Source organism: Punica granatum, chromosome 2, assembly GCF_007655135.1.
Source record: "Punica granatum isolate Tunisia-2019 chromosome 2, ASM765513v2, whole genome shotgun sequence".
Classification (NCBI taxonomy): Eukaryota; Viridiplantae; Streptophyta; class Magnoliopsida; order Myrtales; family Lythraceae; genus Punica; species Punica granatum.
Window position 1 is genome coordinate 13,164,983 of NC_045128.1, and position 18,183 is coordinate 13,183,165.

Here is an 18,183-nt window from a genome sequence, read left to right on the forward strand (position 1 = left end):
TACTCTATATCGTCAGCTTGTTTGGATCGCAGGTTAGAGAGGCGATGGAGGGGTAGATACTTGACATTAAGCTTTTAATAGCAGCACTCCAATGGTACTTAACATATATAAGTCAACCGCCCAAGGGGCCCCCACTGTCAGAATTTACAGCAATTTTTTAATATTCAGCTAGAGATCAAAGCTTCAAAAAACACTGCATCACCACCAAATCAAATCGAAGGTAGAGTATACAAATTTCCTAGCAAATTACTAGAATAAGGTAGACTGTTGAAGTTCAGATACAACTTTCAACAGTTCCCATCCCCATGCTAATCACCGATAATTCAATGAATCTCAAAATTGGAAAACTGCCGGACGAAAATGACTTTTTAACAATGAAAAAGCTGTCCACATTCTTTTTGGCAATGTTTCATCTCTAGAGCCTTTGCACCTTTTGGTTCCTTTTGCACAATTTGAAAGCTAGTGAATGTCTCTTTGCAGATCAAGACAACATGTGGATGTGTGAATAAAAGTCGGACACATATCGAGAACAAGAAGGATATGGAAGAATGCAAGCTTGTCCACAAACTGCTCATCGCAACCTTACCTCTTAGGGCCGGTCTCGCCCTTTTTGACATTCCTCCAAGGAAAAAGTTAGGCAACTAAAGTGAAGAAACCAAAGCAAAACGAAACAAAACTGAGAAGTAAGACTTACTTGATTGTTCAAAAACAAAGAATCAATCAATCAACAATTGGAGAAGTCAAAAAACAATGGAATGATACTCATCCTTCCTAGCTAGATTACAAGATGGACAACATATATTACAGAGTGGCCATCAGAGGAGAGTAAAATGATGACCTAAACATCCAAAATTAGAGGGGGGGAAGGTGTGTTTGCCTGTGAATCATATACAACCTTCGTAGCTTTTTCTTTCTACGTGGTAAAACTTTGTTGGGATTTTCACTGAGGCTCTGATCGTGGATCTATATGTACCGGGAGGAAGTGGAGTTGGGAAGAGCTTTGGGATAGAATAGAAAACTGTTTTCTCACTCAGTCGACCTCCTTCGCAGTCTTAGACACCTGTCCCCCAATGTATAAGAATCCCATCAGGAAATAAAGGCTGAATTCTTTTTTGTTTTCTTTTCGGGTGGGACAATTCATGCACTTTATTAATATCATGAATCATGAGAGCCTTGGACCATGAAGGTAATTCGCTTAGCACTTTCTGCGCGAAGGCTATCTCCTTTATATCCCATCTGGTAGGAGAAACCATATTAAAACCCCAGAAAAAAAAAAACAGAGAGCATCACCTTCATATGCTTGTGCTTTCAGCAACTGTTATGCCACGGACAAAAGGAAAAGGAAAAATTCCCAACACTACGAGGAAATTTTTTTTTTTTTGAAGAAAACATAAAAACAATTAAAGTGAGTGGGTGCAGTTTATTACCTCGCTGGGAGCATCGGGCGAGAACCAACCCAATAGCACCCCAAGGTGCACAACAGCAGGAATTAACTTGAAGAGCAGAGGAGTTGTCACCTGCATAATGGCTTGGTGTATTAAGAAAGAACAAGACAAATCTAAATTCAAGAACAGTATCAATAATGGCCTAATTTGCTCCATGAGAGAAGAGCTGATCTACTCAGTACCATACAAAGCCAGCAGTCTACTTATTTTTTCAGGAAGGATTTCTAGTTAGACATGTCCGCGGGTTTCATACATTACTACCATTGAATTCATTCCTCACATATAATCCAGCAATAACAAGCCAGAAACAGTATCAAGAGATGCCCCTCTATATGCTGTATTACTAAGGGGAAGAAAAGAAATAAATGCATACCAAACTGAGAGCTGTTGTCCCGAGCAGTAAAAGGTACAATTTACCCTGCATGAAACATCATAATATTACACTTTTTTGTCATCGACTAACAGGACAGAGGAAGAAGAGATACCTAGTGTACATGTCACATCATTGATTCACTGAAATTTTACACAAAGCTACAACAGCAACTATTTCAGTAATTGAACCACCGACCTCAATTATTCGAAGATTAGATGCTCGACTGAGAAGAACGAAAGCAAATTCTCCAATCTGGGCCAAAGACATTCCAACCTACAATGACAACACAATCAAAAGGTTCCTCTCAGAGATGTGACTAATACCTAATTTTGCAATGAGAAGAATGGCATAATTTAGGCATCTTACTAGAAGTGATGTCTTGTTGTTGTATCCAAATCCCTTGACAACAGCAGCAACCACAATGGTTTTTATAATAATCACCAGTATAACTGCTGCTAGTAAGATATCAACATGGTTCCAGAGAAAATGAATGTGTATCAACATTCCAATGCTAGCAAGAAAAAGAGCAGCAAAGAAGTTGCGGACGGGTTCAACCTGAGAAAAATCAACCAGACATGAGAGAAAAGAACGAATAAACAGAGGTCAAGGGTAACACAGGTTTACATCAAAAAGCCCATAAACATGACAATGATATTAAAAATAGATGATCAAAAGTGACGTGCACTATCATGAAAAAGATTTTCAAGATAAAACATCATACAAGCACAATAGAGAAACATTTGCTACGAAACATACATATGACTGCAAAGCCAGAAGGGGGAAAAAAACCGTACTTGTTCGAGCGTATGTTGAGCTAGATCAGTAGTTGATATCATCACTCCCGCAGCAAATGAACCTAGTTCAAGGCTCAAACCCAACTTATCACTACACTGGAACAAAATAAATAAAAGCAAGTTATACCTCACATTAACACTTCATTGCATGTCATTGTGCAAGGTGAAGTGGCAGCACAGGGAGCTTAAGTCTGTAGAAACAGAACTTCCAAGACAGCAGTGAATGAAACATGGGACCAAGTATTTGCCCAAAAAAGAAGATGGGACCAAGTGTCCATGTGCTGCCTAGGATCCAACGCCATTTCTAAACTTAAAAAATGTAGAAAGTAGGAAATGAGCATACCCAAGCCACAAGCAAGCAGAAGGCCACTGATGCCAATTGATAGAGTTCATTTGTCTGTAAAAAGTATATCTGAGTCAAATAACTAAAGACAGAATAAACTGTTCTGATATTATTTGACAAGTAATTTTACCTGTGTTGATAAGCTGATCATAAGCTTGAGAAACCAGGGTACACAAGTCCGCGACAATATCGATAATACTGCCAAAAACATAATGAGAACCACCAGCCTGCATGAAGAAAGAAAGTTGTTACTTAAAGGCCAAAATTTGCTTTTTAAAAGCTGTTAGATCATTTAATATCCCCTCAAAGAAGAGCATTTATACCAAGTAAGTCCTTGACTAGGGATAAGATAGTTCCTCAAGTGAAACATTTGCAAGTACATAAATAAAATCACTGAAAATTATGACTGCTGTCGCAATGTGGAACATGGAAGAAAATGCTGAACTAGAAAAGATTATCTTCTAAATTAAATTTATATATATATATATATAAGACGGACAGCTCTTTGGGTTTTTAGCTTACGATTTAGTCATGGATATTACTCCTTGAAGTACACCCGAATTTCCACCAAGAACAGGAAGTAGAGCAAATAACAATCCCACAGCACAATCCTATAATACACCAAAGACCAAAACTTAATAATAGTATATCCAAATGTTATACCATAGGCAAAATCATATTACTATTCTTTTTGAGAAGTGATCTAATACTTTGCTAGGAAAATTCTTATGAATGTACAAGGAAAACTATACCTGCAGAATAAGTGTACCAATTGTGACCTGACCATGAAGGGCATTTATACTGTTCCTTTCCATCAAAAATTTCAAAACCTGCAAGTCAATAATAGTAAAAAGTACAATTATATCAGAACTAATATTCAGCATATTCACCAAAGCATGTAACCATGCCAAAAAACATAATGCTAGAAAATATTACTTATCCTCTCGCGGGCATAACTGTCCACAGAATTGATTGAGAGGAGCATATTGTCCCTATAAGTTAGGTTTACGTTCAAAAACACGGTAAAAACTTATAGATAATTGACCTTTTCCAGCACAAACATATAAACCAGCTTAAATATTTTCTCTATCAGCTTTCCAGAAAAACGTAACAGGACAAGCTACGCCCGCAAGATTTTGCCTACGATGAGAAAGAGGAAGGATGTAAAGTAAGGATAAGATTGCACAAAGGGAATCACCACAGCTGTTGAAGACATTGAAAGGAATGCACCAACAAACACTCCCTCTGAAGGATGACCTCCACATAACTGCAAAAACCATGCAGCTGCAGACATCAGATATTGATATCTGCAACAAACTCAATAGGAAAATTCTGCAATAACACAGGAAAAATCGGAATTACAGCAGAAAAAAAATATAGTATTATCACAGATCTTGAGACAAACTGACCTAAATCACTTGATAACGAAACACTATGCCATTTTAATAATGTATTAGCAACCTTCCCTTATACAAAGACTAAGCTCAAGACATTTATTTCATCAGTTCTAATCAACCCAACTGTGGTCAGCCTACGATAAATAATTTTTAAGAGAACATACATACTTTTAGATGCTACATTTGATGAGACCTAGCACATATATGACCAGAATATATATCTTATTCTGCTGATGTGATTTAGTTTCAAAACGTATATCATTTAGACAGCTTAAAAGTAATGTTAAACATACCGAGGCTGTAATCCCACACAAGCACATGAATAGAAAAATTTGGAGAAGGCCTCCTAGAATAGCAACTGCTCTAACAACACGAAGCTGCAAATATAATGTAGAAAGATCAATCCCAGCTATACAACCATACTGCGATGCATAAGATGAATGACTGGTAAAGAAGAGCTGACAGGGAAGTAGTAGGGAAAGATAAATACAAGCCAACCTTGGTCGTGGAGAACTCAAGGCCCAATGCGAAAAGAAGAAATATCACACCAAACTGAGCAACTGTTTCAACCTGCACCATCACACTGATGAGTGCCCAAGAAAGGGAAAAAAAAAAGGGGCAACACATAAAGCAAAAGACAATCAAATAAAGGAAATTGCATATGAGAATCACCAGTCAAAAAGAACTCTAAGCTACAGAAAAGATGCAATCATCATCCTTGCATGTTGGTTATACAAGTTTTAATCTTTTTTTCTTTTTGGTACTCCATGAATGCATCAATTATTTATTTATTTATTTTTATTTTTTTTTAAGCATGATGTCTCAAATTAAAGTATAACATCCCGAATCACTTTCAATGTAAGGTCCGAGAGAGATCACAAAATTCCCACATTAAAAGTACTTAATCTTCTTTTACATCTGTACATCAAAAATTGCCTGATTTCCATTTATAGTATATACTATATACTATTTGCTTCTTCCTATGAGAAAATAGTCATAGCGAACAGACATTAAAAAGAAGAATATTGAACTTTGAATAAGCAACAAACACAAATGAAACTCCACAAAGTCTGATCTTAGATGAAAATAAAAGTACAAAGTTAATAAGAAAACTGGACTGCTTACCCTGATAATGTGAAAGGAAAAATCCAGTGCTAGATAGAAAAAAACAGCTTACCTGTACCATTTCACTAACAAAGCTTAAGCCCCCAGGCCCAATAAAAGAGCCCGCAAGCAGGTATCCAGTAATAACCTGTCAATTTTAGAATGTTGAGATGAGAAGAAAATTTCAGTCAAGCTCAGGAATTTTTAGTTTGGAAACATTGCTTAAGGTACTAGGACATGACTGCCAATAAGTTTCAAATGATCAAAGGCAACACAAACAGTATTGCATTTCATACTAATCAAGGCTTTAAATTTTGTACCGGTTGTCCAGCACAGGCAAATGCTATGCCACCACAAGTCGCAGAGACAATCACGATGACCAGATCCGATATTAATCTGATACATTTGATCAAAAAATTCAGACGCGGAAATAAATAACTCCCAAAGACGCAGGAAAGAAAAAGCAAACTGTATGCTAACCTTAAATCTAACTGTAGAACAGGGTACTTTGATTTTGGATTGGATATGATAAAGACATTGTCCTGAAAATTACATTCCCAGTAAGATCAGTTTCCAACAAGCGATTATTCTGAAAGATATGTATAGGTAACAATTGCTTTTACAAGACTTACCTTCCGGTCAATCAATGTTGGAGTGTCTTCTGCACGATTATCGTTGTCCAGGTTAAAAACAGTGTGCAGCTGGAATGACCTATCATGAGATTCAACAAATGGATCAGAAGTTCTCATCAACTTGTTTACAGCAGAAGCTAACTCCTTTACAACTCAAATTATTTACTCCTTGCATATAAAATTTCAAAGTATCTATCAACTCGTCTGTAGAATAGAAACATACTTTTCCTCCTTGGTTTCATTTTTCTTGGACTTCACCCTAGCAACAGTTTCCAACACTGCCTGAGATGAGAAGGCATAACAATCATTCAAGATTTCAAGCATAGGGGAATAACATCAAGAAGCATTCTAACAGATTTCAGGCTCTACTCATACATAATCTCAAGGGAACTATGAGTGAGAACTGAGGAGATCAGCTTTACTAACAGAATGGGCAATTACACAAAGGAGCTTTGTCAAAGAACGAATAATTTCTCTTTATGCTTCCTATATTAAGAGCATCATCATAGTTAAAGTTTGATGACTTGAGAAGTACTAAATCATCATCCCGCTTCACTCTCATGAGCAAGTCTCTCCGACTTCAATTTATTTACCTAAATTCTCTACCATTTGTTTCTGCTTCTCTATCCATTTATCCTAGAAACCAGTTAAGTTGTCCAGCTATCTACTTTCTAAACTTACTTGTAGGCATCAATAGCCAAAATTAAAAATGAACAGCTCGATGCATTAAAGGAAGGCCAATGACAGCAACAATATAAAAGAGCATTAGAAGAGAAACCTGCTGCCCAGCAACACTATTGTTGAAACTTCCGGCATCAGCAGCTGCAAGTAAATCACATTAAATAGTTAGATTCCAAGAGTTCTTCATCAATCCAAATTCTCGGTGCTATCCCAATTTTGTTTTTCCTTTTGTAAACATGAGCCAAGAAAAGAAAGCAATTAGTCTTCTGGATTCCTAAAACCCACGAATATGGAAAAAAGCAAAACCAATCGCCATTTCCACTTATGGATTTCAAGGCTGTGCATAAACAGCATAGTATAAGACTCAAATCCAAGACTACAGATGATAGAAATTGCAACCGACCAACTCTGTAACAGTAACAAGGAGCTTCCACAGCCTGACAAGTAGCAATCTCAGTAGCTATTCCGGAAGGAGTTCATTAGGCAGTGAGATCAGATAAGCTTAGCGCAGAATTCGGCTAAAGCACTTCAAACTCAAACAATTTGGTAAAGAAAAGTGTAATGTCGAAATGAGCCGATAACATAAAGGCATCCATCCCAAAACCCTAAGCCAGCGATCCAATCCGATGCCACAGAGCGGCAACAAATGCAATAGCAACTCGAAAGCGAATAACTAGCGCAGATCTAGCACGGACCTTCGTTCTGCTCATTCTCAGGGAACTCCTTCTCCAGAGCGCGATCGATCATGTCGGCGAAGCTGTCCTTCTCGGATCTCGGCATGGTGCCGTTCAGCTCAGCTGCAGTGGCATTGATTTCTTCCGCCAGCGAGATGGACTCGCCGGACAGCTCCGCGGCGAGGACAGAAACCGAGGAGCAGAGGAGGATGCTGCATGAGAACAGCAGTAGGAGATTCGCGGAGGAGCGCATCCGCATTGTAAGGGGACTCCGGCGGAGAAGTGAGGAGCGGTGACAGGGCGACGCCGGCGAGGAGCTGGAGAAACGGCGGCAGTGGCGGAGATTCACCGGCAATTCTTCACAGTGCTCTCTCAATCTCTCACTCACACGAACAGAGTGAGTCGCCCCTGAGAAGGCAATTTCTCATTCTTATTTTTTTGCGAGAGGCTGGGGAAGGGGCTGATGTGTAGAGTGAAAGTACACGACGGTCCTTCGGTGGGGTCAGGCGGTAGTGGGCAAAGCAATTCTAATCCCACGCGCACCCGCCACGATTTAACCCACGCCCACCCAACCATAAGCAGAACTAAGATGGAGTAGCAATTTCGTCCCTAATTTATTCAAGTTGCATCAAGTGAGTCCCCACGAAAAAATGTTACATCAATTTGGTATAGGGTCACGTCAATTTCGTCCATGATTACATCAACTTAGTTCTTAATCGCATCAATTTCGTCCTTGGTCACATCAATTTGATCATTGATCACATCAAGTCCATCCCTAAGGCCATTGCCATTAAAACTCCGTTAGAGGCCCAGATTGATGTGTACCAAAAAGGTCTTTATGTCTATAGTTTTTATTTGAGCTTTCTTTTAATCATTTTTATCGATTTTTTTTTCCTTTTTTCAACAATATAGTCCTTATGCCCTTACATCAATATAGTCCTTATACCCTTAATGAACAGATTGAGCACTCTTTAACACAAATTTGTTGTAATATAGGTCCAAGATCTGTCGTGCACTGTTATTACTATGTGAGAATATATTAATTAAATTTCAAAATGAATAAAGCAACCGAAACAATTAGCGAGAAGAAATATTAATCTAATAAAAAAGTCATTACACTTAAGTCGATACGAGTCACCTCAATTACAAAATGGACCAACTTGAACATATAACATTTGAAGGAGACCAATCATTCATCTTGTAAAGTCAAGTGGTTCAAGAATTTACTAAATGAATGAACTCCCTAATTAAAACATCAAAAACAACCAGTAGTGCATCATTAAGGCATATAATAATCATTGTCTTCAACATGTACAATTTAGCCAAAAACCTAGGCAAAAAAAAAACCATCTATATCCCAGCCTAAAACCAATTGTCATCATTGAGGAGGCCTTGGTGCTCCTGCGTTCATAAAGGCTGCAAACCTCTCGGTAGTTGCAACATTGGCACCTTGAATGGTTTCCCTTATAATAGAAGCTCCTTGAGGGGGCATCATGACAGGTCTTATTGGAGGTGATCTGAATACAATTCCACTTGGAGGATTAACCTGCATGTTGGCAAGATCATCTACAGAGGGAAAGTACTGCCAAGGAGCGTATACATCAAGTAAAATGAAATTAGGATGACAAAATTAATTCACTCAATAATGTCATCGTGAAATAAAATAGAAAAATAAAATTGTAATTATGTGCCCTCGCATGGACAACTAGCTTTTCATGACGAGATAGTATCAGAGCTCAGGAAAGTCCTACAGGTCACGAGTTCGAGACCCAGAAAATCAATGTGGGGGTCGTCCGCCGTTAAAATACCTAGCACGGAGCGTGGTGGGCCGGGGATTAGTATTAAGAAATTATGTACCTTTACACGGACAGCTAGCTTTTCATGGTGAGATGTAGTGTGATGGTCATTCTTGTGCGCACCCGAATTTTATCTCGTTGGGGCACGCGTGCGCGCGCCTATGCAATGCGGCTTGGGAGTGTCCACCTTCCCGGGGACGCGCGACGGACGCACGTGAGAAGGAGTCGCCACTGTGCGCACCATTTATATCCCAGCCTAAAACCAATTGTCATCATTGAGGAGGCCTTGGTGCTCCTGCGTTCATAAAGGCTGCAAACCTCTCGGTAGTTGCAACATTGGCACCTTGAATGGTTTCCCTTATAATAGAAGCTCCTTGAGGGGGCATCATGACAGGTCTTATTGGAGGTGATCTGAATACAATTCCACTTGGAGGATTAACCTGCATGTTGGCAAGATCATCTACAGAGGGAAAGTACTGCCAAGGAGCGTATACATCAAGTAAAATGAAATTAGGATGACAAAATTAATTCACTCAATAATGTCATCGTGAAATAAAATAGAAAAATAAAATTGTAATTATGTGCCCTCGCATGGACAACTAGCTTTTCATGACGAGATAGTATCAGAGCTCAGGAAAGTCCTATAGGTCACGAGTTCGAGACCAGAAAATCAATGTGGGTCGTCCGCCGTTAAAATACCTAGCACGGAGCGTGGTGGGCCGGGGATTAGTATTAAGAAATTATGTACCTTTACACGGACAGCTAGCTTTTCATGGTGAGATGTAGTGTGATGGTCATTCTTGTGCGCACCCGAATTTTATCTCGTTGGGGCACGCGTGCGCGCGCCTATGCAATGCGGCTTGGGAGTGTCCACCTTCCCGGGGACGCGCGACGGACGCACGTGAGAAGGAGTCGCCACTTGCCATTTTACGACCCGAATGTCGAGGGCCGACAAGTTACCTAGGTCTAGGGGTACGGGGTACACCTAATTACTAAGGCATATGGGTACACCTAATTACTAAGGCATATGGTCTGCGAAACCCGAGGTTCCAAATTCAGGGGTTCTGTTACATGCAAGTCTATATCTCGCATGCCCTATCCATACTCTAGCTTGTCTAGGCTTGCCATTTTAATTTAATTACCGCTTAATTAAGTTCCGCTCATCTGAAGCGTTTTGACACCGTAAATTCGAAGAAACACTCTAACCGTCCACCCTCTGACCGGGATTCTTATATGAATAAATGTACAACATAAATCCTTACATTGTCCTCTCAAATAAAAATGCAAATTACAACAATTAAATCTCGGTCGGTTCGGGTTCAGTTATTATTCCACTTATGCTCACCGTGTGGTTTGAAAAGACTTGAATTGAAATTAAGACGCGCGCTCAGTGTTAGGGGGATTGGATCCCGTGATCTACGATTGGGCGCTGAACCCCCTATGAATCGTGTCCTAAAGGATCGGGCTTAATCCGCATAACAAACAAGTGCAAGAATGTAACAAGCGGGCACAAATAAACAAACAATGGGGTTTTGTTATTGCCGAATTTACGTGAATTAACCGATTATTAACCGGGGTATCTTGGCATGCAAATCCTACCCTAAAGCAGACAAAGTGGGTGCAAGATTTGAATCGATCAGGGATCGCCTCGGGAAGGTATTTCGCATTTGGCATTATTTTCCGAGAACTTGACGTAGGTGACGTCTGTTGTCAAGTTTTGTGTTTGTGGGTGGCTTTTAAGATTGTTCTATGTTGTGACACTACGGTTGTTACAGATTATTACGAAACATGTATTCAGCCCATGAATCCAAGAACCTAGTGCATATCCCGCTATTGCCCGTTTTTGTCTTAACCAAGTACATAATTTGTCCGATATTTGTATTTTGAGCCAATTCACTCGAACTAACTACCCGAGACTATGCTATAATAATAAAAAATCATCGGTCGGATAGAGTAGGCTATGCAGATGAAGTTGCGCCTAGACAGGTAGCCCATCCCTATCTTGATACCGTAGTGTTTCTGTTATTCTAACCCTAGGGGTATCGCTAAGTTGCAAATAGACGATTTTGCCCTTGAGGTGAAAATTATTTTCAAAAAAGAGAGACTACGTGGTGCGGGCCACCTCGGCCTGTGACTGGCGCTAACCGATCCCCTGGACCTTCTAGGGTTGTCAAGAACCTTGAAAAGCCAAAAGATCAGTTAATCTATCCGGAAGTGATCTAAGAAGAACTTCCACGTCCCGACCTGAGTTTCCTAAAATCAGGTAAGGCCTCGAGTCAAGACGCACAAGTCCTCCCTAGACATCCATGTCACATCGAACCACGTGTCTCGATTTTTATAAAATTTGCAAGTTTTGAGAAGGGCACGAACGCATGTTTACAACCTATCGACGCGTGTTATCGATTTATTACCAATTCGTGCAAAATTATTAAGGCCAAGTGAGTTAATTAATCTCATGAACATCCCAATTATCCCATTAGTGGAATTATTAATTAAATTAATTAATATTTTGTCAAATGCTCTAAATATGCGGGTTTCAAACTGTCGAGCCGATCATTGATGGACCGTCCGATGCGAATCCTAATTCCCGACCACCTTGGGATTTAAAAAATAATTTTAGGTCAAGTTTGCATGATTAAACCAATTCATGTGAGGTTTCAATTAAAACGAGAAAATAAAGCGTTTAAACACGGATCAATAGCACATTATCACGTCAAGCACGACAATCATACAAATTTACACAGTCGGTGCCGCTATGATCATGATAAACACATACAAACGTACACAAACATAATATTAACGGAATCGATAAAACGGCACCAACTCATGGAAACGGCAAATCACGCAAAGAGCACGTATTATCATGTTGCATACATATAATTACAGAAGCAAAATATTTAAACGGGGCATATATGTTGTCGATCGGGGATCCAAGTATAAAAGGGTTGGATATTTTTTTGAAACTGCCCAGGGACTGATTTGAACGATTTTGAAAGAGTGGGGACTGATTTAAAAATTCGGATAAAGTTTCGGGACTGGTTTGAAAATTTTGGAAAATTTGGGGACTGTAAAAATTGCTGAAAATGTCCCAAGACTTGTTTGAAACGAATTTGAACATTCGGGCTGATCTCAAAAGCGAAAAATGGCCCCAGGACTAAACTGAAACAACTTGAAAAGTTCCTTGGGATGTTTGAAAAATTCTGGCAAATTCAAGGACTGATTGGAAAATGATAAAAAGTGGACCGCCGGGCTGCCGCTGGACACGGGCTGCACTGCAGGGCCGGCACGGGCTGTTGGACCGGGGCCGAATGGGCCGCAAGGCTAGGCTGGGCCGCACTGCTACCTGTGCTGGCCCGGAGAGGAGAAACTGACCGATTAGCAAAAAAAAAACGCGAGAAAGGGAGGGATAAGAAGGGAAGCGGTTCGGGGTGGCCGTGATGGCTAGACGCGGCGGCTTCCGACTTCCGACTTCCAAGGACTCCTGGCGTCCTGCCGGAGGGTGGCTCGCGCGCCGAAAGGGCCCAACTTATCTCGCCAGCACCTGGAACCAACTAGGAGTCGGCGTGAAGCCGCATCCGCGACTCGGTACCTCGGGCCGAAGGAGTTATCGCGGAGCTGAAGGTGTTCGCCTTTTTCCGAGAATGAGCAAGCTGAGGGATCCGAAAATCAATCAAGCTGCCGTCTTCTCTTCCTCTATGAGCTGCGGGTTTCTTTAAAACCACGAGAGAGAGGGAGAGAGAGAGAGAGAGAGAGGGAGAGAGTCCGTGAGTTCCGAGAGCTGAGAGCATTCGAAAAATCGAGCTGTGGGCCGGGGTCTTTGCGGTGACGAGCTGAGGAAAAACCGATTGAGCTGTGGGTTTTTTTCAAAATCGAAAGCCGAGCCGAGAGAGATCGAGCGTTTGCGTGCACGAAATCGAAAGCTAAGCTGCGATTTTCAGCAGTAACATGACCGTACAGGAGCAGAGAGGAGGCGGGCGTGCCAAGCTTGCGTGCACGGGAAAGAAGCTCAGTCAGAGAAGAGTCGGGGACAGGAAGAAGTAAAGAAGAAGAAGATGAGAAAAGAAAATACGGGTGGCAGGGAAAGGAAAAGGAGAAAAAAGAAGAAGGAAGGCAAGGCAATGGTCAGAAGTCAGCATTGGTATTTTTTTTTTCGAAATTGACGCGCGTACAAATTGAAAATTTCGTATTCTTGATCGGACGTCGGAAAAATAATTCGAGACCTCCATCGTGCTCAGAAAAATTCGTTGATCGATATTATGCGATGAAATTATTTTTAATCTCGAATTTTGTTCCGGATTTTTGAAAATTGACGTCGATGTACGCGAAATTTGAAAACGTCACAAATGATATTATTTTTTGAAAATAATAAAATTGGTGTTAAATTAGGAAAAATTGCTATTTTCAAAAAGTCGTGAATACTCGAGTAATTAATCGGAAATACTTCCCTCACGGGTGGCAAAATGACGATTTTGCCCATCTTGAGTCGTTGGATCAAAATTGGGTGCTGACAATTCTATTTAGGGTTGTGCTGATTGAGGTGAGCTATGACCAAAATGTCCCTTCTAAGCAGCAGCTGATGCATCATTTACACCATCACCAGCAGCAGCTGAGTCCCCATCACTTGGCACATGAGATGGTCTTGCTTCTTCAATGGCAACAACTGATGAACCTAAGTTAGCCTTGCAACTATTCTTCCTATGTCTAACCCGTTTGCACCTCGAGTAATTAGGAGGACCAAACTTCCTCTTCATCTTGTGAGGATTAGCATTTTCTTTTGGTGCATTCTTTCTCTTGGTTTTTCGTTTGCCTGGTTTTTTCTTTATAATGGGAGGTCGGATAGGGTCAAAGCTAGTTCTCCCCCAAAATGCCTCACCAGCTGCAAGGTTGAAATAATGGGAGTATATCTTGTCGTTGGTTTCCTTAGTTAGCCAACTATGGGCAAATTCTTCAGCTTTTTGACCATTTTGGTTCATGCAAGCAACGGCATGCTAGCATGGAATGCCAAGCAACTCCCAAGATCTACATGAGCAAGTCATCTCCTTCAAGTCAATAGCACATTTTGAATGGAGAGGACATGTTACCCCAAACTTTGCCAATTGAGATCCACTGACCAGTGATGAGTCCAATAGATTGCCTTCTGCTGCAGTTTATCGGGCTTAATTTGGACTTGTTTGCAGATCGATAATTGGCTCTTGGTAATTAAAGCATGTGTCTTCACTATTTTGCTAGTGATATATATCCTTACCCATTCAAGCATTGTAATAATGGGCTTACCCTTATACTTGAAGATTGTCCCATTGAACTGCTTACACTTATTGGTTGTCACTGCTTGATTCTTGCACACAATAACAAAGGCTGACATACTCCACCTATCTGTGGGGATGTCCTTCAACCACTGTGTAACATCCTTATTCATCCTTTCAAACATCTTCATTACTTCATCAAAATGACGTTGTGTTGTTAACTTAATACAGACCTAGAATATTCTTTCATACTCTGAGGTGTTGTTAAATTTCTTTATGAAGTTAGTAAAGACATGCCTGCAACAATATCTATATGGTGCACCATGACAAACTAACTGCAAAGCACTATCCAGTCTCTGCATGAGAAATTAAGGAATTAATCAAATCAGTTACTACCATGAGGACCTAAATGATGTTATTATATCCATGTGAATGACAATTCAATACAAGTAACTTGTAACAATTGGTTACCTGCAACAATATCTATGTGGTGCACCATGACAAACTAACTCCAAAGCGCTATCCAATCCCTGCATCAAAAATGAAGGAATTAATCAAATCAGTTACTAGCAGGAGAACCTAAATGATGTTATTATATCCATGTGAAAAACAATTTAATACAAGTAACTTGTAGGAATTGGTTACCTTTTGTCTATGTCAGTATCCCGTTTTGGTCCATCGGCTCCAAAAGAGAGCATCGACAGCACTTCTAGCGACGACCCTTAAACCGTAACAGAAAACCGCCAGGCAATCATCATGTTACTATTCACAGTCGGGTCGGCCATGTCAACCTGACAGCCCCGAGAGCGACACGAAGGATCACAGTGCGATAAGAATGCAAAACCGACAACCTAGCATGGTCACGAGGAGGAAGGGCAAAATTGTCATTTTTGTCATCCATCGGAGAGAAGTATTTTTGATTAATTGCCCAAGCATTCACAGCTTTTGAATTTGAGGCATTTTTTAAATTTTACTTTAATTTGAAATTTTTTTTAGAAAAATTACTTCAAGTGATGTTTTCGAACTTTACGAGCATCAACTTCAATTTTCAAAATCTGGGACAAAACACAGGGCCAAAAAAATAATTCTCTGCATAATATCGACTCCTAAATTTTTCTGAACACAATGATGGTCTCAGATTATTTTTCGGATGTCCAGTTGAAAAGACAATGATTTCAGGCCTTACGCGCATCAATTTTTATTTTTTTTCAAAATTCGGGACGATACTCGGGATTGAAAAATATTTTTCCACATAATATTGATCATCGAATTTTTTTGAACACAGCAATAGTCCCGGATTACTTTTCTGACATCCCATTAAAAGGACGAAAAATTTGGAAATAATCGAGCAATTACTATCGACGCGTGACAAGAATTCGATATAGATTTTTATCGAGATTCGATCTCCGTCGACGCAAATCAAAATTCTCATGGAGCTTACTATTCGTTGAATTTCTTAATTTCGAAACATTCGTTCGGAATTTCGATCAATGCTGACAAATTGAATTTTACCCAAAATACGCTTGTACAAGTGAATGAAAAAAATATTAATATAAAAGAAAAACAAAAAAAAATTATTTGACAAAAGGGTCGGCTTCATGGCAAGTGGCCGACCCCCCTTGCCACTTGCACTTTCTTCTTCCTTTTCTGATGGTTGCAGTTGGCTTTGATTTTTTTCCCCTTTATTCCTCCTTTGCTTCCAGGCAAGTTGACCAGCCATTTACATTTTTTTTCTTTTCTTTATTCTGATTCTTCTGATGCAGATGGCGTGGTTTTTCAGAGTGAGAGGCCCATCCCCTACTCGGCGATCATCCCTGCTATGCAGCCTATCTAGCTCGGTTACTCCATTGCCTCCATCAACTTCGTGATCAGATGAACAACTCTATCTCCTTCTTCATTTTCTTTTCTCTGCAACAGCCTGCAACTCCAATTCTCCGCATCTCTTTTCTTTCTCTGCAAACTCCTTGAGCTCGGCAGCCTTCTGCTGAAGCCTACTCCCCATGACCTGCAATTGGCCAAGCTAAGAAGCCTATCACCTGTCTTACTCTAGTCACTCTCAACTGCCTCGCTCCCTTACACGCCATCTCCTCTGCAATCCTGGAGCTTCTCGAGGAGATTTCTCTCTTTCTCGGGCAAGGATAGCAGACAAGAACACACCATCACCATCCAGCCCATTCACTCTCTTATCCTCTTCTTAGCCTAGAGGATTTCTTCTTCAATTTCCTATCCATCCATGCACGCAACCAGCCTCGTTTTTTATTCTTTTTTTACCTCTGTCCTTAGCTTCAGGAAGATGAGGTGATGATCTCAGCTTCCTCTCCTCTTCTCAGTCACCTTCACCATTCGAGCTCACCACCATTCAACTTCGTCTTTTTCTCCTCTCCTCTATCTTCGAATACAGCAGCACATTCCATCACTTTCCCTCCTCTGGTTCTGGCTCTGATGACAACCATCAATGGCTCCATCACCAGTTCCCTCTCCTCATCATCCCCACTTAGATCTCTCGGACCAGAACACAGCTCCTCCTTCTCCTCCCTTCTCAGTTCCCCTTAACTGAGGGAGCAGCTCAGGAAATCCAACTCAACTTCCCTTCTCCCTTACTAACACGACCATCAGCTCAACATGCACAGAAGACACCAGCTCCCTCTGTGGTTCGCTGGATAAAAAATAACAGCCGTAAGCAGCCACTTGCTACTCAGTGATCGATCGCCTCGAGCAGAACGCATCTTGGATGCTCTCCAGCAGCTCAGCCTTCATCTGCTCCCTCTCCCTCAACCCTCGGGTGTGATAAGCAACTGAGGCAGCAACAACATCTATAGGAGATTCCACAACATCCTTTGCCTTCGTTTTTTTTTCTCCTTCCATCCCCCATTACATCACCATCTTCTATTTTCTCTTCCTGGCTCGATTCCTGCAAGCAAAAACAAAAAGAGAAGTGACATACGTAGCTCATTCTATCTCACAACTCCAAGGCAACAGCTTCATCTCGGCCCCACCTCTCGACGAGTCTCTCAACACCGTCGACTTCTTCTCTACAGCTAAGTTATCTTCCCGTTCCCTCTCTCTGTCTATCATTTGATCTCTCATCCCTCGCTCTTGCCTGGTCTACCATGTCTCTTTTCCCTTGTAGCCTATTGGAGACTTGATGACGGCCATGACTAACAGCGAACAATAGCTCAACTCGAGCCCAGTTCAGTTCTACCTAACCGAACCTCGACGACCTCAACAGCTTGGCAATCGTCCCTTTTTCTGCCATACAGTCCCTCGTAGCCTTACCCAGCTTCCATTTTTGCTTAGCCTCGATGATTAAGGGGCCGTTTGGATTCAGATTTAAAATTATTTTGATTTTGATTTTGATTTTGATTTTGATTGTGGAAAAGGACAAATGAGATGTGATTATAAATTTCACTTGGAAAACGTGTGTTTTTGTTGTGTAGTGTGTTGAGTTAAAGTTAAAGTTAAAATTTTTGAATTGGAAAATGTGTATTTTTGTTGTGTAATGTGTTGACTTAAAGTTAAAGTTAAAATTAAAATCAAGTAACCCTCAATTCAAACGGGACATAAATCATTCTATGTGAGTTCCTTCGACCTCAACATTCGGATGCTTATGCGTGGCTGAGTCACGGGATACTTGTTTGAACAATTTTGGGATTCGTTTTACTTTATTTTAAATCCAGTTCCCTTCCTCCCCCTCTCAATCT

The 18,183-nt window shown here is 40.6% G+C and overlaps 1 protein-coding gene across 2 annotated transcripts; it reads right to left on the reverse strand.

Annotated features, from left to right (window-relative positions):
* Window positions 1-668: 668 nt before the first annotated feature.
* On the reverse strand, window positions 669-7,887 carry LOC116196866 (K(+) efflux antiporter 4). Of its 2 annotated transcripts, none has more exons than XM_031526779.1 (20): window positions 7,465-7,887; window positions 6,867-6,910; window positions 6,312-6,370; window positions 6,089-6,167; window positions 5,937-5,998; window positions 5,777-5,852; window positions 5,530-5,604; window positions 4,851-4,922; window positions 4,646-4,729; window positions 4,154-4,222; window positions 3,708-3,785; window positions 3,478-3,566; window positions 3,086-3,182; window positions 2,956-3,009; window positions 2,613-2,708; window positions 2,185-2,373; window positions 2,014-2,091; window positions 1,819-1,863; window positions 1,428-1,517; window positions 669-1,060 (listed from the first exon to the last, which is right to left on the reverse strand). In XM_031526779.1, exons 1-20 carry the CDS (start codon window positions 7,700-7,702, stop codon window positions 1,031-1,033), a joined length of 1,704 nt encoding a protein of 567 aa, XP_031382639.1. In that variant the 5' UTR covers window positions 7,703-7,887; the 3' UTR covers window positions 669-1,030. The 2 variants fall into 2 exon arrangements, with proteins under 2 accessions (XP_031382639.1, XP_031382638.1); XM_031526778.1 differs by having other exon boundaries at window positions 669-1,236; window positions 7,465-7,886.
* Window positions 7,888-18,183: the final 10,296 nt, after the last annotated feature.

What these genes read in the sequence shown, in the direction of transcription:
- LOC116196866 (XM_031526778.1), bottom strand. Translation starts at nt 7,702, where the DNA reads ATGCGGATGCGCTCCTCCGCGAATCTCCTACTGCTGTTCTCATGCAGC. An exon ending in TTGTTAGTGAAATGGTACAG is followed by an intron (nt 4,923 to 5,529) that starts GTAAGCTGTTTT and finishes GTGATGGTGCAG; the next exon opens with GTTGAAACAGTTGCTCAGTT. An exon ending in TTGAGTTCTCCACGACCAAG is followed by an intron (nt 4,730 to 4,850) that starts GTTGGCTTGTAT and finishes TTATATTTGCAG; the next exon opens with CTTCGTGTTGTTAGAGCAGT.